This window comes from Coenobita brevimanus, chromosome 93 (assembly GCF_032717465.1).
Source record: "Coenobita brevimanus isolate Jiangsu-jjx chromosome 93, ASM3271746v2, whole genome shotgun sequence".
Classification (NCBI taxonomy): domain Eukaryota; kingdom Metazoa; phylum Arthropoda; class Malacostraca; order Decapoda; family Coenobitidae; genus Coenobita; species Coenobita brevimanus.
In genome coordinates, this window is record NC_137046.1 from 61,367,072 (window position 1) to 61,387,520 (window position 20,449).

Here is a 20,449-nt window from a genome sequence, read left to right on the forward strand (position 1 = left end):
CGAAGTGATCCCCGTGGAACATGTCCGCGCTTACGATGAGTAATTACACGCCTGGGAATCGAATGTTACATCCTGACTTTCTTCATTACGGTCCGAGTCTCTCCCTGATTTGATCTATCAGAGAGTTAACCACAAAGGAGATTTGGAACGAGGAACAATAATCACAGCGTTGGAATATCTGGGCTTGAACAGCTTTTATCCGAGTGAATTCTGTGGGCACTGAATTGCGACGTAACATATCCGGCAACTACAGACACATTTATCTATGCGCCAGTTCCCTCTAATATCGTCAAAATTTTCTGCCTTTACTTATAAACAGAGGCAAAGGAATAACTAGTGAGGTCGTCCTCTTAATTTCCTTCTTGGTGCTGCTGGACAATGTGATTCAGGTTAGAGGAGCATCCTAGGAATTAAGGTGTTTAAGGAAGCATACATCTAAGACTTCCAGTACAAAAATAGCTCCTTATTTGTAGGCAAAATCTATTGAAGATAGTTAAAATAAAACAACAATGACGCCAGGCATTGCAGAGCTTAACTTTATTCACTTACGTTCACGAAATGGATGAGTGAGCAAGGGGGAGCAAATTCGCTGGAGAAGGAGAGGATTTCTCGACAGTGATGCTGGATAAACTGGAGAAAAATCTATACTGAAAAGATTGTGCTTGGAAAAAATATCGATGATCGGAAATTATATACCTAAGATTGAACTGTAACGCATGAAAAGTTTCAGGGATAGGGGAGAGTGGCTGAAGATGGTGTGTGGAAGAATGGAAGAGTGTTGAAGTGCAAATGTGGAGAGGTAAGAGCGTCGAGTAAGAGTGTGGATGAGTGACTGTGCCTCTGAGAGAGTATAGAAGGTTAAAATTAGGTGGTTAAAGGGTGTGGGTTGAATGTGGAGGGGTGACTGTGTGTGTCTCTGTGGAAGTTTATGTGTAGGAGGTAATAAGGGTGTGGGTTAAAGGTGTAGGAGGTGAAAGAGTGTGGGTTAGGGGGTGTAAGTGGTGAAAGAGTTTAAGTTAGAGTGAGAAGGGATGATGATGTCTGTATGGGACTGTAGGTAGGCAAGTGTAGGAGATGCGAGGATGTGAGTGTGAGTGTGGAGAGGTGATGGTGTCCGACTGATGCTGTGGAAAGGGTAAGTATTGGAGATGGGAGGGTGGATGAGAAAGTGAAGTAGATGAGGGCGTTTGGGTGAGTGTGGAAGTGTTCTTATAAAAGCTGATAGGGTCTGGATGAGTGGGTGGAGGGGTAAGTATTGAATATGAGAGGTATGGGTGAGTGTATTGAATATGAAAGGTATGGGTGAGTGTATGTGTAGGGGATGAGTTACGGTGTGGCTGGAAGTGCGTGGTGAAGTGAGAGGAGCGTCGAAGCTGAGAGGGTGGGTGGGAATGTGAAGGGGGGCGAGTATGAAGGGGCGACTGAGGAAGAGATGAGAGGGAAGGAGATAAACCGCGGCGTATTAAGATGCCTCGAGGTGTGCAGTGGAGGTAGGTGGGTGAGTAGATGAGGCGGCAATCTTTATGCATGAGAGTGTGACAAGGGCAAAACATGTGGCCTGAAAAAAGGAAAAAGAAAAAATGATGCTTGAACACAGAAACCCTTTTAACCCTTCCAACAGAGGCCACATTTTTCATTTTATTTTTGCTATTACCAAACGACTGACACCCCATTGTGAGGATTTTTTTTTTTTTTTTTTGAACAGAGAAGTTTCACACAGCTTTCATGACCCCTTTAGTACAAGAGGTCCCGCCCAAGGTCAATAAAATCGTCTGGAGGTATCAGGAATAAAACTGAAATCCAACTAACTTATTTATGGGGCCAAGATTAAAGTGTGAATCTCTGAGATTAAAATTAGCTGGAGTAGAGTGCCTAGCCTGTTTCTCGTCGGTTAAGCTCCCTAACACCTTTTGCTAAGCGATTCATTTGGTTTATAATGCTTTACTGTTATCGTCTGTGCTACATAATACTCTAATATCTCCATACTCTGCATAAACAAAGTGTAAAAGGATATAACCAACCATATCCAAAAATAAATCGCTAAGGAAAAAGGTGTTAGGGAGCTTCCTTAACCGACGAAAGTATGAGCCTTTGTGTTGTATTTAACAAGGCAGTATTAACAATCACAAGCTCCCATTCTCCTTCTTAGCTAAATAAAATGATTTCGCGTTAACTGAAATGGAATAGAAACTAGAGTTCTTCACACCATGAGCGTGAGAATATAAGTGTGTGGATCTTTTGGGGGGATGTGTCCGCGTTTCTTAACTACTGGAGTTGTCCTTATTACAAGTGTGAAAAGTGCGTGGATCTTTTTAAGGTCTGTCTTTACATTCCATTGCCATTAAAGTTGCCCTATCATGAGTGTGAAAGATGCATAGATCTCTTGAGGTTAGCTACAGTGGTCCTGATCATGAGTGTGAAAAGTGTGTGGATCTTTCTGAGGCTAGTCTTTGCGTTCCATAATGACTAAAGTTGTCCCGATCATGAGTGTGAGAAGTGCGTGGATCATTTTTGAAGTTAAGAGTGCGTTCCGGTCCTCGAAGCCTCTCCTCGCGTGACTGGCGGCCGGGCCCTCATACCAAGCGTCTCACCCAGCAATTACAGCGTCGGATCTGAGCCACAGTGTTAATTATTGGCCGGGTCCGAGCTTCCAGTAGTTCCTATCAGGGCGACGTCTGTGTTCCTCCATCCCTTCCATTATATTTTGGGGCTGAGAGAAAGCGTTGGGAGCGTCGTTCTTCTTGAGGTGAGACGGGCTGTGGGTGGCTGGGTGGCTGCCTTTGTTTAACTTGGATGGCTTGGATGATCGGTGTTCCAATGGGGTTAGATAAACAGCACTGGAAACAAAGAGCTGGGTCTTCCTGGCATCTTAGTTTTCATCCCTCAAATTCTGGTTGACTTTGCTTGGCCCATTTCCTCCTCCTCCTCCTTCTCTTCCTTGTTCTTCTATTTCCCTTACTCGTCCTCCTGCTTCCTCTTCTCTTCCTCATTCTTCTTCCCTCTCCTCCATATTCTTCCTCACTTCTTCTCTTCCTCATTTCTCTGTTTCCATTTTCCTTTCTAATCCTCCTCCTCCTCCTCCTCTTCTTCATTTTCTTCCTCCTTGTCCTCATCCTCCTCTTATGAAGCTATTTTCCTCTGCCTCTGTTCCTGACCCAAGTAACAAAAACCCAATTTTGTGTGTGTGTGTGTGTGTGTGTGTGTGTGTGTGTGTGTGTGTGTGTGTGTGTGTGTGTGTGTGTGTGTGTGTGTGTGTGTGTGTGTGTGTGTGTGCGCGCGCGCGCGCGCGCGGCATAGAGAGAGAGAGAGAGAGAGAGAGAGAGAGAAGATAGACCCCTGATGAGCACAGAGGCAGAACCACCATACAAAACCAATAAACCTTGTTCCCCACGTCCAGTTTCTCGTGAATTACTCCCCTATTTACATAAGCGGGCCTCTGAAAGCAGGATATAATGGGCTCTAAAGGGTGATAAAATAGAGGCGGTGATTGCCAATGCCGGCCCGCACTCGGGAGGGGCAATTAGTATGCAAAGTGGTGTTTAGATAACTGCCTGTACTTTGTAACTACTCTCGTCCGTCTCCCGCGCCTCAGGAAGGGATGGAGGGATAGGACAGGATGATGAACACGGGAGGGAGGGATGGAGAAAGCAGAGAGGATGATGAAAAGAGAGGAAGGGATGGTGGATGAGGAAGCGATGAGGGATAGAGAGGGTTTATGATCAGGGGAGGAGAGGGAGGGATGGACTAAGAGGAGAGGATGAAAGGAGAGGAAGGGATGATGACCAGGGGAGGAGAGAAGGGCTTACAGAGGATTAGGAAGGAATAAAAGGAGGTGAAAAGATAGACAGAGGGACAGGAAAGGATTGTGAGGGGTCGGGTGAAGGAGACGAAGGCATGGGATGAGAGGAAGGGATGGGCGGACAGGAAGGGATAGAGGAAGAGGAAGAGATTATGAAAGCTGGGGAAGGAGAGGAAGCTATGAATGGAGAAGAAGGGATGGAGGAAGAATAAAAATGAAGTAGAGGTGTTAGAGGATGGAGACGAAGGGGTAGAAGGATGGGAGAGAATGATGATGGGTCCAGAGAAGAAGAGGAAGGATGCAAAGTCAGTTACAGGAAGCAGTGAGGGGAAGGAGGGGGCACTGACATGGAGGGCGCGGAGAGCAGAGGGATGACTGGAAGATGAGAGATTGAGAAGAGGAAGAAGGGAAGGAGATGAAAATGGAGGAAGAAGAGGGCGAGAAGGAGGGAGGTGGAAGACGAGAAGGATGAGGAGCATTAAATGGGAGGGAAGTGGACGAGAGGAGGAGGAGGAAGATGAGAAGGGGGAGAAATAGGTAAAGACAAAAATGACATGTGAACGAAAGAAGACGCAGATGAATCGCTGACAAAAAAAATAAGGGGAATGTTAGAAGGGGAAAAAAAAAAAAAGCGGTGAAGAGGTGGGAGAAAAGGTGAAGGCATGGATACCTAGACAAGATTAATGAGGGAGAGGGAGGTACTGATTAGAAAGTTGGCGAGATGGGAATGGAAAGGTTAAATGTGCGGAACGAAGGAGGGCAAGAAAGCTGGAAAGTGGAACAGTGGAGAGACCGGAGATGTGGAGGGGAGGTGGAAAATGGAGGATGATAAAAGTAGAGAGAGGAACAGAGTAGAACAGAACGAGAAGGTGTGGAGTGTGACAGAATGGAACAGAACTGGGGCGAGAGAAGGCGAAATTGAGTGATAGAGGTATGGAAGGGGACTAAACCCAGACAAGAAGGCAAGGAACGAGACAGGTCTGAGACGAGGGAGAGGGGAAGGATTGGGCCGGAAGGGGAAGACAACCCTCTCTCATGCCAATCCTGCCCTCTATGCTAATGCCCTCGTCACAGCGGTCCTCCAGGCATACATTAGGCGTGCTGTGGCTTCATTAGGTGTCCAGGGGAGGTTTTACACGCAGGTAGTATAAATGTGTCAATATGAAAATGGAAGCAATAGAGGCCAAGACAAAATAAACATATATATATGCCCATATATCTATATCCATATCCATATCTATCTATCAACCCATTTAACTACCTATCTATCCTATCTATCTATGTATGTATCTATCTGTATAAAACTATCACAGCTACAATCAAATATATACATATACTGATTCCTTGACACCAGGGACGTACTTTTTCCATTGTCCTTATTATCACAACATGATTTTATAAAACACACAAAAATTCTAACAGTGAAGGGACAGAAGAGGGGTATAACTAACCCCTCCAATTCGAAAGGTCTCTGCTAAGCTGAATAAAATCGTTTGATGATAGGGGGAAAAAAAAAAAAAAAAAAAAAAAACTTCAGATTCAGCACATTAAGAAAAAACGGGTACATAAGAAGGGGTGTACGTAACGAAACACATGAAAACAAGAAAACTGTATACATAAACAAGGACGAACGTAACCACTATAACGAAAATACATGAAAAAACGAAAACTATACACAAAGAGGACAAACGTAACACAAACACACAACTATGAGAAAAACGAACTTCGGTCTCCAAAAATGCTATTCCATATACACATTCCAGCTGTCAGTGCCGAATCTCCCCCCCCCCTCTTAGTATGGGTCCCGATTGCTTGTTTTGACCGTAAACGAGCCCTCGAGGTCCCATCAGCATCGACACCAATTAAAGTCTCTCTATAAGGCATCTCATCTGGATTCAGGTGTAGAGTCCCATTCTACAATTATAATTTCCAGGGTATGAGATCTTTGTGGGGGGTTTCCAAGGTTGCTGGGAGGTTGCTGGTGGTGGTGGTGGACAGTGTGAGAGACAGTGAGTGAGAGGGTAGGAGTGTGAGAGATAAGTGAGTGAGAGGGTGTGAGTGTGACAGATACTGAGTGCTTAAGAGGGTGGAAGTGTGAGAGACTGGGTAGGAATAGAAGCGTGAAAGATAATGAGTGAGAAGGTGAGAGTATTAGACACAGAGACGTAGGAGATGTGATATATAGTGAGTGAGAGCGTGACAGTGTGAGAGACAGTGAGTGAGAATGAGTGACAGTGTGAGAGACAGTGAGTGAGAGGGGGGGGGGAGTGTGAGGGACAGTGAGTGAGGGGGTGGGAGACTGAGCGATAGGGGGGTGGAAGAGTGAGTGACAGAGGGTGAGATTGGTGGAAGTGAGTGAAAGAGTGTGAGACACTGGGAGTGTGAGAGAGAATGTGTGAGAAGGCGAGAGTGTGGGAGTGTGAGTGCTTGTGTGAGACAGTGAGCGTATGAGATGGTTGGTAGTTTGAAGGGTAGAAAGTGAGAGGGGAGTGTGGGAGACACTGGGTGAAGTGGTGGGAGAATGAGAGAGACAGAATGAGAGGGTGGGAGTATGAGAGACAGTGGATGAGACGGATGCAAGTTATGAGTGGATGGGGTTGTGAGAGACACAGAGTGAGGGGGTGGGAGAGTGAGAGACTGTGGGTGAGGCAGCAGCGAGGGTTAGGTAACTGAATAAGATGCTGGTGAAGATAAAAGAAAAAAATTGTGAGAGAAGGTGTGGGATGTGGTACAGTTAGAGAGAAAGAGAGGAATTGTGGGAGACAGTGAGTGACATGGACGGAAAGGGAACGGATTGTGAAAAACAGAGTGAAGGGAATGTTAGAGACACTGGGTATAAGAAAGCGCGGAGGTGAAGGGATTATAAGTAAAACGGGATATGACATTGAAAGGGGAGAGGGTGAGGGGAATAAAGAATTGTGGGAGACACTGAGTGGCACAGATGGAGGGGAACAGGTTGTGAGAAACGGTGGAAGGAAAGTTAGGGACGTTCTGTACAAGAAATCATGGGAAAGCAAAAATATTATTAGCAAGACGGGGACTGATTGACGGTAAAGGAGAGAAGAGAGGGCGTGAGTAAACGGTGGTAAAGAAAATGCTGAGAGATAGTGCGAGAGACAGGGTGAGGGGACTAACAGACACACACACAAGGTAGCAGACGAGGTGGAGGTGAAGAGGCTACGAATAAAGGAAGGAATGAGTAAGGGTACAAGAAGAATACGAAGACACTGCTGAGGAGCTATACATAAGAGAAAGTAGTTAAGAAGAGGAGGGAAATATCAGTGACACTGGGTAGAACATAGGGTGGAGGTGAAGAGGTTAAGAATAAAATGAAGAAATGAGTGAGGGTACAGGAGGAAAGGGGGGGGAGGGGTGTAGAACAAACAACTCAAAGCAACAGACAGAAAACAGTCAGTATGGCTGTCATCGCGGTAATTAAAGCCTGATGGATGGGACGTGTGTGTGTGTGTGTGTGTGTGTGTGTGTGTGTGTGTGTGTGTGTGTGTGTGTGTGTGTGTGTGTGTGTGTGTGTGTGTGTGTGTGTGTGTGTGTGTGTGTGTGTGTGTGCGTGCGTGTGTGCGTGCGTGCGTGCGTGCGTGCGTGCGTGCGTGCGTGTGTGTGTGTGTGTGTGTGTGTGTGTGTGTGTGTGTGTGTGTGTGTCACCATAGGAGTAACAGAGCTTTCATTTCCAACATTTGATTAGGTGGCCAGAATTGCGAATCGCTATCAGGCGCTCACATCAACATACGCATTAACCCTCACCCCCACCTCGAGTCTCATCAGGCAATTTTCTCCATGCAGTTATTGCGTTTTTGTAGCATATCTAATTAAACCCTTCACTACGAGTACTATCCCTTGAGCTGAATAAAATAGTATGGAGTGTAAAGAGGAAATAGTAAAGACGTTATCGTACTGAAGAGGCTAAATATGCTCCCTAAACCTGATATGTTCTTGTTTCTAGACTTCTAATACTGATATACTCTGCCTATTCAGCATACCTGAGAATATAACTGAGCATACGCAGATCATACACAGTCCACCTTAAAATATCCTAAAGACTGCCATCTCTCCACCTCAAATGCAGCGCTGTGAGTGAAAGGAAGGCTAGATTAAGGTGCTGGTCATGAAAAAGTGCTATTGCAAGGATATACAGTACACCTAAATGATTGTTTTCTTCTGCCATAGAACCATGGGCAATAAACCAAGAACGAAAACCTCTGCAGAATTAAAATGAACGATGTATTGGTGCCTAGAAGAGTACGGTGACAGAGAGAGAGAGAGAGAGAGAGAGAGAGAGAGAGAGAGAGAATGGTGAGGAGGCAATGAGGGTAAAGGGAAGGTAGGGAGCCTTCTAAGCCAACGAGACTAGCTATGGGGCCCAGGAGTGTGAGGCGATGATGGTCCTAACCCCGAAGGAAGTGATCAAGGACGATTGGGTAGTTACGGCGTGATTAGCGTACCGTGGCATCTTACGGCTTGCTATTCATTCTACTACCAGTCTACTACCATTCCTTCTACTCCTACCCTACTACCATTCCTTCACCCATCACTCTGCTACTGTTTCTTCTACCATTCTCTGCCCATCACTCAACTACCATTTCATCTGTCATGCTACCATTCATTCCACTGTCACTCTACCTTCGTGACGCGCTGTTTCCCAGAGATGAATAAAATTATGTGTATGGTCAATAATAATCTATCTATCTGTCTATCCATCCATCTATCTATCTATATATGTCTTCAGCTATCTACATCTATCTCTATGCTAGCTAGAATGAATTACCTAGCTTCTACCGACACACAATGCCATGTTCTGTAATCCCTGCTACTTTTCTGCCACCCCACCTTCATCAGTAATCCTAAATAATCTTCAGAGAGAACGGAAGTGATACCTGAGTCTCTGAAACGCCCAAGTTAAGACGTTGGCTATGTTTCACGCGTTTTAAAAATATTCAGAAAAAAAAAGGAAGAAATAAGTAGGCTAACTCCTTAAAATGCTGGCATGTGTCGCTACTTCCATATAATCTTCACACAATATTGGGTGAGACTTGATTCTGTGGCCATACTAGGCAGGGGCGAGAGAGATGAGAGATAAAAGGAGATAGAGATAACAGAAGAGATAGGAGAGATAAGAGGAGACATGGGAGAGACAGAAGAGATGGGAGAGATAACAGGAGAGATAGGAGATAAGAGGAAAGATAGGAGCGATAAGGAGCCGTGTTACCAGTGGAGGGACCCCAGCTGTAAAGGCAGGAAAATTCCGGTAGTCTGAGTCACGATTCCAGGCAAGAAGTTGTACATGGAAGACCTCAGACCCAGTGGCCACACACATACACACACACACACATTCTTTCTGTCTGTCTGTCTGTGTGTGTGTGTCTCTCTCTCTCCCATTCATCAATCAAGTTCCGGAGAGTGATTGACGGCAGGTGACAGGGACATAATACAATTGTTCCATTATTGTACGCCGGTGTTTTACCTCAACCCCCTTCACTCTGCCTTGAACCCCTCCCCCCACCTCCCTCCCTCTCTCTCTCTCTCTCTGGAGGAGGAGGAGGAGGGATATTTAGGATGGAAGGAAGAAAGCCAAGGATCTATATGCAAGAAGGGAGAGAGGGTAAAATTATTACTTAAGAACTGGCCAGGAGAAAACAAAAAAGACAAACAGAATGGAATGGGAGGCTGACGAGGAAGATAAGGGGAGGGAAGGAGACACGACAAAAAGGGAGGAGAAGGACGAGGAGAACAGCTGAAGAAATGCGGAGGAAGGATGAGAAAAACAAGGAAAGGTGACGTAAACAGGAAGAGGATGTACTGAGATGTGGCAAAGAAAGAAGAGTACAAAAGGAAAATGTGTGAATTAAATGTGGTGGAATAAGTGAGAGAAGGTAATGAGGAGGAGAAAAATTTATATATATATAGTCTGCAATGATAAAAAGGAAGGAGGTGAGAGGTTAAGGAACAAGGAAATATAAAGAATGGAAGACGAAAGGAAAAAGCAAACTGAGGAACTGGAAAAAAAAAAACACACTAAGATAAAATGAATGAGGGAAGAAGTTAAGTAAGAGGAAAAATACAGAAACTAAAATGAAAACAACGAAGAAAAAGGCAAACTAAGAAATGTAAAAAATGTATGGAAGATAAAAAGAATGAGAGAAGTAGTAATCTGAAAACAAAGAGGTCGGGAGAAGAAAACCAGATGAGAAAGAGCGAATGTTAAGAGGCAAAGTAATGCTGGCTTTGTTAAGGTGAATGGCTAGGGTTCGTATATGGAAAAGAGATGAGAAGTCAGATAGGAAGCAATATGACAACTAGTGAGAGGCTGAGGGAATTGAGTGAGTAAGTGTGAGAGACTGAGTGAACAGTGTGGGTGAGTGAGTGTCAGAGGCTGAGTGAGCAAGCAGAACCCTAAGGAATGAGGGAACAGAATGAGTGTTTAGGGGTTCAGAAAACATACAGTATGGGTGTTAAGGATAAGAGAGAATAAATATTATGGATGCAAGAGTTAAGAGAACCAACTGCGAGTGTTAGAGGTTAGAGAATAGACAATGTGAAAGGTAGTGTGTGAAAGAAGTGACAGTGGGAGTGTTTAAGGTTAAGGGAGCAGAAATTATGGGTAAAAGTTTAAGAAAACAAACAGTGAGAAGGCAATAGGTTAAGAGAACAGACAGAATTGGTGTCGGAGTTAAATGTGTGTGTGTGTGTGTGTGTGTGTGTGTGTGTGTGTGTGTGTGTGTGTGTGTGTGTGTGTGTGTGTGTGTGTGTGTGTGTGTGTGTGTGCGCGCGCAAAATTAGTGTCAGAGAAAGAGAGAGAGACAAAGAGAGGGAGATGAAGGTGGGTACAGTTCAGTCAAGGCACCACCACCTGGGGGCGCTCCCACACTCATCCACCTCCACCACCACCACCTCCCACTTTAATTACCACACACCCGGGCTTCCACTTCACAATTAGATATTACTCAAACGTCCTCATGCATATTCATTACTGCAGCACGCAAGATGAGCACTTCCTTATCTGGTGTGCCGCGAGATGTAGTGCTATTGGACGAGAAAGCGCGTCGCCCTAAAGGGAATTACCTTAAGTGATAAAGACTCCGGGGTGCGCTACAGTAAAAGTTAAATGAATTTGGCTGTGCTAATACGAACATATTACCTTTGACCATTAGTAAATATGAGCTGGTTAAAGATATATTCTGATTAAATGAAAAACTAATTATGTGTTTATTAGACGATCTGATTATATTATGCTATGCTAGTGAGGTGTACAGTGTGATGGTGAAAAATTCGTACTCTGATGCACTGTACACGATGTAATAAAAATCTGCAGTACATGTAGACTTCTGCCAGTACTATGCTTCCCTCTCTAGGTGGCAACGTCGGCGGATTCCCAGCGAAAGAGGAAATCATTATAATATTAATGGTGTGCCACGGGAGGTATGCTGGGGTTGGGGTGGGACATGGTGGGGGTGGTGAATGAAGGAGGGATACACACACACACACACACACACACACACACACACACACACACACACACACACACACACACACACAGCAACAGGAGCGGGGTGGGTTGATCAAAGTCATATCTGAGCTAGATTATAAAGTGACACAACAAGTGGGGAGGGGAGGGGGCTAAGGAGAGACACTCGCCCTTCCTTCTGCTGCCCCTCCTCTGTCTTGCCTCTTGCTTCCCCTCTCCTCCTCCTCCTCTTCTTCCCCTCTCATGTTTCCTGTTTTTCCATCTGTTTCTACTTTCCTCCTACCTCTTCTTTTCTTCCCTCTCTTTTATCCTCTTCTCTTCGGCTCCCCCTCCCTCCCTCCCCCTCTGTCTTTCCTCCTTTCATCTTTCTCACCGTCTTCTGTCTTTCTGTCTTCCTCTTCCTCCAGCCTCTCCTTTCCTCTGCCTCTTCTTCCCCTCCCCCTCTCCATCACTGTCTTTCCTCCTCTTCTCCTCCTTCCCCTCTCCGTTTTTAATTACCCAGCATCATCCTAGCTCCTTTGCCCCCTCTCCCCTCTCTCTTCCATTCCCTCTTCCCTCTCTGTGTTTCCTCCTAAAACTCTTTCTCCTCTCGTCCTCCCTCAGTATGTTTCTTCTTATGCCTCTCCTTTTCTGCTGTTTCTTCTCTTCTCCCCTCCTCTCCTTTCCTGCCTTCTCTCCTTCCCTCCTTACCTTTCTCCTCTCCTCTCCTCTCCTCCTTTCCTATTCTTTCCCTTCCTCTCCTTTCTCCCTTCACCTTCTTTCCTCCTCTCTCTCGTCCTCTCCTTTCCTCCCCTCTCCCCTCCTTTCCTTTCCTCCCCTTTTCCCTCCTTTCCTTTCCTCCCCTCTTCCCTCCTATCCTTTCCTCCCCTCTTCCCTTGCCTCCTCTACGCTTAATCACCCCGCCTCATCCCAGCCACGCCGCAGACTGGAGCCCCGGCCGCCGATAATGGAAATTCATCCATCATGTGGCCGCAGAGTCGATGTATTTGATTTTTCTTCCTTTTTACTCTCCCAGTATCGAGAGGGGAACTGGTTGGACCCGCTGGGAATCCTAATTAGAGAGACTTTCACATTCTGGCAAGGATGTGGCGATGTCCAACACAGGGGGGAGAGATGGCAGTGATATCAATGGACAGGTAGGGGGTGGGGAAGGGGCAAGGGGAAAGGGAGAGGGGAAGGGGATAGGAAAGGGGGTAAATGGCAATGATATCGACGGACAACTAAGGGTGGGGAAGGGGAAAAGGGACACGGGGAAAGGGGGGAAAAGACAGTGAGACTGACGGACAACCAGAGGGCGGGGAGGGAGAAAAAGAGGAAGTGGGGAGAAAGGGTGAAATGGCACTGGTATCCACGGACAACTAGAAGGTGGGAAGGGGGGAAAAGGGGAAAACGGGGGGAGGGGGAAATGTGTCAAAGCTCCCGACCACTGCAGGGAACACCTTTTTTCTCATATTTTTTTCTTTCCCTTTTATTGTCACCGCTACCGGACCTTCACGTTATCTAAGAGGCCACCTGACCAAGCCCGCTTCAATCCACTCGTACAAGACGATTTACAAGCCCTTTACGAGCCCACTACCAGACCCTTACTTTGTGCTGTTATCTCCCTCAAGGTCGGGATAGCTCTTGTATTCTATTCAAGCTTACGGCAGACGAATTACTGTGCTGACATAACTTTCACACGGTCAGGAAAGCCCCAGCATATATTATTCCACTTAATTTCAGACGATTTTATTCAGCTGAGTGTTACCGTAGCCTGGCAGTCAACCCCTTCAATCCCGTGACGTCCTTTGGAGCTTACTCTTTATATTTAGACGATTTTACTAGTTTTGGAAGAGTCCCTAGTTATGAAGAGGCTCAAGAAGGCTATCTTCAACCCCTCTACTTCCAAAAATAAATCTGGCCTAATCTAAATATAATCGTCTGGAGGGTGCAAGAACCAAAGGAAAAATGGGTCACCGTACTGAAGGGGTTGATACTGTCACCATTAACCCCCTCATGGTCAGGCCATCTCTAGCACTCTAATACGCCAGACGATTTAACTCATCCGAGAAAGGAGATCAAGAGACTGAGAGGGTTGAAATGTTGACGTCTCCTCGCTTTATTATTATTATTATTATTATTATTATACAGATACGTAAACACAATATATCTCGGTGAAAGCCTACGTGCGCCGCTGGGGTTTGCTTAACGGGAGTGTGAGCTAATTCTCTCTCTCTCTCTCTCTCTCTCTCTCTCTCTCACAGGGAGGGTCACCAGGAAGGGCAGGGTCAACACAGCAAACGAGACACCTCACCATCATTACTGTGTTCCAGGCTGTTTAGGCGATAGAGGCGGCGTGTGTGTGTGTGTGTGTGTGTGTGTGTGTGTGTGTGTGTGTGTGTGTGTGTGTGTGTGTGTGTGAGAGAGAGAGAGAGAGAGAGACAGACAGAGAGAGAGAATGAAATGGAAAAACCTCTATCGTCAGTGTCCCACCAGACAAAATAAAAAAAAAGAAATAAAAAAAGAAATAAGGAAGACCCACCTCAACAAGACAATCCTCACCTGCCCACACATTCCATTCCTCACACCCTGACGACGCGAAGAGATGCTACAATGACGCAGCCCAGGATGCTCATGACAGATATTTTCCTCTGTTTATTTATTCCTAGGAGGGACGCGTACAAATGGCTGATAATGATTCTTTTTTTTCCAAGAACTTCATTTTGTTTTTCTTTCGGTTGGGAGGGGGTGTTTTCTGATGGGCTGCGACAGGACGGGCTGAAGGTGCATTGTTTAATTTGTTTGTCGTGGTCGGGCTCTTGGATTTGGCGTTTGCATATAAATATAAATAGAGAGAGAGAGAGAGAGAGAGAGAGAGAGAGAGAGAGAGACCGAAAAAACAGATAAATAAAGATAAGCCAAGAACACAGCCTAGGCTATTAAAAGGAGCCAGCTTAGACATAAAAAAAAGACGATGTTGGGATGCTGATGTTTGCTGAATTAAAATGAAACATACATCACGGTGCTGAAGATGCTGCCTTCCTCCAGACGCCTAACTTCTCACCTGGTTGTACTATCCCCTCACTGCCACATTTTTCAAACCAGCGATGCTTATCTAGTTATGCAGGTTGTGAGTCTGAGTGTACGTGAGTGTATATGAGTGTAGATTAGTATGCTGTGTAAGTCTCTATCTCGGTATCTTTTTTGCATACATATACACTGGGATTAAAGTAAGGGAGAGATGGAAGGATTGTATTGTGAGGGGATGGCATTGGCGTTAAGGAAACGTCAGTGATAAGACATGTAGGAGACCGTGATAAAGAATGTTAATGGGAGAATGAGACTGATAAAAATGTGAGAGAAAATAGGCGGAGACAGACTGGGCATTCTCTCTCTCTCTCTCTCTCTCAAACTTATGCAGCTTTGCGTTAGGAACCTAAATGTCTATGAATGTATATGAGTGCCCATGTGCACTCTGTACGTATTTACTGTAAATTGGCATCTGTATACAAACACACACACACACACACACACACACACACACACACACACACACACACACACACACAAAATGATAAATTCTTAGATTTTACTCTTTCCGGTATCAAATGGTTTTACTGAATTTAAGAGAGACTTTTCTAACCCAGGAGGTCAGATAGAGCTTTCAATTACCTCCCCAATGCAATAAGCTCTCCCAAGCTGAATAAAATCGTCTGGAGATCGTAGGAATAATGTAAAAGACGTACTTGGGTTGAAAGGGTTAAAGAGCATGTTAATTATAAGATATTTAGAAGGGTCGTGATAAAGACGGGGAATGGAAAGATTAAACCGAAAAAAAAAAATGAAAAACGAAAAAATACAAAACGATTACCCCTTGAGATTTGTGTTCCATCTGAATTATTTATGTGTTTAGAGGTGTTGGAGAGGGACGCCTTCACGTGGTGGCACTGATATAACCAGGCGGCGGCTCTGTCCGTCTCTCAGTTCCTTCCCTATCCCCAAAGAGGACGGTGGACTGTGAGAAATGTGCAATATTATCCTGAAGTCTACCAGGTTCACATTCAGATGAGCTTGGAGCCACAACAACAGCAACAATAACATCACAACATCTGTTTGTTTAGATGCCTTCACCAGTATTTTAGCGCTGCATGACTAATACTGCGGTCATGCATCTTTCCCGTCTGCTAATCATGAGCCAGGCAATTTCATAAACCAACATAATCAATATAATCACTGCATGCTTCCCTATCAACCTCTTCATTACGACGACCCATTTACTTCTAGATACCTCCAGACGATATTACTCAGCTGGGTGAAGATCTCGAGTGTTGAGATAACGAAGGTTGTCTAACGTCTTCATTTCGAAAAATTTAACAAAAGGTGAATAATAATCTTAAGGTGATTGAAAAAGTACAAAAAGGCAAGTGGACAGAATTGGTTAATCACTATCCGCATCATCATTACATCATTCATCACCAGTTGTCACCTTCGTCACTCTTATCAACAAACCTTTTACCATCATCACCATCATCATGCACCACTACTGCCACGATAATACCGCCGCCATTACACTACCACCATACTGCACTACTACCACCACCACAACGCCGCCGCCATACCATCACCTCCATCATAACACCACAACCACTACCACCACCATACCGTCAGCACCACCATACCACCACCATCACCACCACACCTTCACCGCCAGCATAATATCATCGTACCATACCATCATAACACCACTACGCCATCACCACATCTCTTCATCACCACCCACACACCCACTCAGCATCATCAAAGGTCACCAACACCACCAGAAAGCCAGTAATCAAAACAGGCAGCTATAAAACGAAGCGGAAAAACACCATCCAGACAGTTACATAAGCTAGCGGAAATACCGAACATGGAAACAAACAGTGCTTTTGGGTCTAGACGAGGTGAACACAAGCCTCATTGACCCTGGCTTCTCGGCACGTGGCAAGGTTGACAAAGGACAAGACGAAAAGCAGTCAGTGTTTGTTTTTAGGGAGCGGCTGTAAATATCGAGGACAGTTGCCCCTTGCACATCTCTCCGTGGGATAATGGAAATGAAATCGTGAGCCTTTTGAGGGAGGGGGGGAGGGAGGGAATAGCGGGATGCTTGTCTGAGGGAAAGCTAAAGACATCCACACCCCCCACCTTGACAAACGGCATTTAGCTTAGTTCTAAGCGTAAGTGTGATCTAAGTATACATCTAGCTCTAGGCCTCGGTGTTACTTAAGGACAAAAATATCTCGCCAAGGTGACTACTGAGCTGTAACAATAGGTCAGCATTAGAATATGGTGGTAATCACGAAAAAGTGCTACGGAAAGGATTAGAACCGAAGTAATGCCTTATTCAGCCACTGATGTAGGTGAAATAAGCTGCAACAAGACGAAAATCTCTCCACGTTGAATGCTGAGCGAGAGCAAAAGGTCAGCACTAAAAATTGGTGCTAGTCACGAAGACGTGCTAATGGGAAGATATGTTATACAACCATAGTATTTGTCTTCTTCTGCCACTGAGCTACGGCAAATAAGCTACAACAGGACGAAAATCTCCGCCAAGTTAAAATGAACGAGACATAATCTTTTTCACTATCATCTTATTACTTTTGTCCTGACCCATCGTTTTGTTTTATTTTGAAGGTTCATCTTGACATGAGTGAGAACTGATGTGCCTGTGTGTGAGTATAAATGAATGTATTATATTTGTATTCATATACGCATCACTTAACTATCTTTCAGTACGTGTATGAGGCTAAACAGAAAGAAACGAAAAAAGAATGGAAAAGAGACGAAAGTATACAAAAACGAAAAGAGAGAAGCATATATACAAAAGAAATGAAAAGAGAAACAAATCAAAATACCAGATAAGAGAGACGTAAATGCAAAACTGAAAAAAGATAAGCAAATAAACAGAAGAATCGAAAAGAGAGAGGCCAATAAACAGAGGAATCGAAGAAGGAGAAGCAAATGAGGAAACGAATCGAAGAGAGAGAGAGGCAAGTAAACAAGAGAACTGAAAAGATAGATGCTGATGATAATGAAGGAAGAGTGAAAGTACCAAAACTAAGAATAAAAAATAATCAAACACACCATATATTGATGTAAAATAGACATGGAGACATTAATTTAAACAGATGAGAAGTTCAAACACAGCCCTCGCGATAAGAAAACCAGGAAGAGGAGATAAACCCATGGAGGAATGGAGACAACAATCGACAAAACAAAAACCAAACAGAAACTTCCGTGATAATATGGACAACTTGACGAGCTTATCGTTTTAACAATAATTCATCTTTCTCCCCGTTTTTAATAATGTTTGTTCCTGTTTCTCAAAATCCCAATATTGATGCTCGGTTTTTCCGTCTCCCTTCCTCTTTTCGCGTCCTTTCTGTCGCTGCCTTTTTGTGTCTTTCTTGGGCACATTTTAGAATTTCGTAAACCGTTTCACCTAGAGGACGTCTTTCCAACTTTTTTCAATCTTCAGACGATTTTATTCATCTTCTGAAAGACAAGCTGGAAACCTGAGTATGAAAAAAAAAATCACCGAAATCAGGAGGTTACGTAACAGCCAGGTCTACAGGCAGGAGAAAAAGTTCGCCGACGATTTTCCCCAAGAGCTGTGTCCTACCTTCCATGTTTCTCAGTCCTTCCCAAATGACAAAGAGTATCCATCCTTCTCAAACGTCTTTTTTCACCTGCTTTATATTGCTCTCACACAAAAATAGTTCATGTAAAATCTTCCACTGTCACAGGTAGGAAAAGATGTATCGACAAACTTTTGCTCACAGCTGTACCACCATCGCAGGTAGCCTAGTGGTGGTACTGTAAGTGGTACAGGTGGCTTCGTGGTCCCTGTTCACCAGCGATTTATCCTGAATAGTACACCTTTAACCTTGTCTTTTACGTTATTTATATGGTTAAATTATCAACATACTTAGAATCAATAATATACAAAAGATTACTGAGCTGTGCTGTGCAGAGTAAGTAGCTATGGAAGAAGCGCTACATAATTTGCAAAGGGATTCAGAACATGTCATTAAGAAGATATAGTGACAACATTTACCACTGTCACCATTACACCCAGCATTATCACCCAAGATCACTATCATCATCATCAAGCACCTCGATGATCATGTACCTGCATCACTCAGAGTACCACAAGAGCCTGTCATCACCATCCATCACCTGAGCACATCACCATTTATCATCACACCTATTCATCACACCTGCAGTCATTCTCTCTCTCTCTCTCTCGTCCATCGTTTATTCATCTCCCTTTTTTTACGCTGTTTTTTCATCTCATTTCACCCTTCTTCTTCATCTCCTACTTCCCCATTTACCAAACATCCATTCATTCCTCTTTTCTTTCATTATCTAATTTCCCCTCCTATTTCATTTCACTTATCCCCATTTCCCTTGATCAAACCCTGCCATTCACAGCCAATTTCTGTGTTAAATACATGTTCATTCCCTCTCATCTGATCAAGGCTTCCTCCATTACCTTTTTCAGCTCATCCCCATTTTCCTCGACTCATCTCACACCTTCACCATCTGCCCTCATTCAGCACATTCATTTTCCCCTTATTCTTCCATTATCCTCATTCATCATCTTTTCCCCCCTTATCTTCTTTGCTCATCCTCATTACTCTTGATTCACCATACCCTTTCACCACCTACTAATCTCCCTCCCACCCTGACCCCCTTACATCATCTCCAGTCTAGTAAACACCACCTTACTGTACACCACCACACACACACACACACACACACACACACACACACACACACACACACACACACAAAACAGCACCACTGAGTCAGATATAAGTAGAAACAAATGCCCCACGAGAGAGTTAAGTCAGAATGAGGAAGTGCCAAAGATGGATTACATTAAAGGTGTTTTGCTTTGAGGGAGGGAGGGAGGGAGGGGGGGAGGGAAGGTGAGAGTGGGAGGGAGGGAAGGAAGGTTAGAGTGGGAGGGTCAGTTATCAAACGCTCATTGACCCTGGCTATGAGACACGTGGCAAGGTGAGCATAGGAACAGACTGTGAGGATCAGGAATGTCAACGGTGTGCTTCGGAGGCAGTAAAGTTGAGGACGTTTTGTTGTTGTGGTCCACCTTTCCGGGGCGCAGACAGGTGTGACTGGGGGAGGGGAGGGGGGGAAAGGGGCAGTGGATGTTTGTGTGTGTGGGGGGGGGGGTGTAGTGGTGGTGTTTTTGCTAAGTAACGGGAAGCCTAGACAAACACAAGAACATCAAACTTGGCCTACCTGATGAAACACTTAACCTTGGAAAGTTGTAGTCGGGTGTCTGCCTCAACCTGTTATACTTGTTGCATTATCGTGAGAGGGTGGAGGCTCCCCTGACCATCTATCTACCTGTATATCTATCTATCGGGGTGGTGTTGTAACGGGACGCTTGGGCACACATAAGCACAGAAAGTTAACTGAAGGCAAACAGATCCTTGGACATACTTTTTATTAGGTGTTACTTTTAGGCTGTTGCAATACTAGATTTACCGGTACCAAGAAAAGATGGAGGGTCGGAGGTCTGCCTATCTGGTGACTTAACAGTACAATGACAATAATAATAATAATTTGTGTTGTGTACCTTTTACCTGATCATACTGAAGTGAATAACCTTCCTGGGTTTGATCACAGGCACAGCAAGGGTGACTAAATGTAAGTTGACAATCTGTCTGTTAGTCCATCGATCTTCCTGTCGATTTTTCAATTCATCTGTTACACTGTCAATCAAAATATTTTTCCACGTATTAAATTATAAATCACAGTTTGTCTACCGCTATCTGTCAAACTACTATATAGTCATTTATGCGTCTAATCTAAGTATGCATCTGTCTGACACGTGTATATATATATATTTATCCACTTATATACTGTACCTATCTATCACCTTATCTATCTACCTCTATTGCCTGACCCCACCCACTACCTATGCTCAGCTGGGTGGTTAGGATATGAACGCTCCCAAGCCACTCCATCTCAATTCATCACCACTCCCTCTTCCCACACCAACGCCCGCATCATCCCAGACAAACCCCTTCTCTTCACCCACTCTCCAGACGATTTTGCTCAGCTTTAAGAGATTTTTTGGAACTGCAGGATTTAGATGTAGCATTGGTTAACCCCCTGAAAACTAG

At 44.6% G+C, this 20,449-nt stretch overlaps 1 protein-coding gene across 1 annotated transcript in view; it reads right to left on the reverse strand.

Annotated features, from left to right (window-relative positions):
- The window catches only part of LOC145412506 (protein grainyhead-like), an 841,526-nt gene that overhangs the window by 164,310 nt on the left and 656,767 nt on the right, over positions 1-20,449 (reverse strand). Inside the window, exon 5 of the mRNA XM_080282393.1 lies at positions 16,811-16,820. Within this exon, the coding sequence (XP_080138519.1) occupies positions 16,811-16,820 (10 nt within the window). The remainder of the gene's footprint in view (positions 1-16,810; positions 16,821-20,449) is intronic.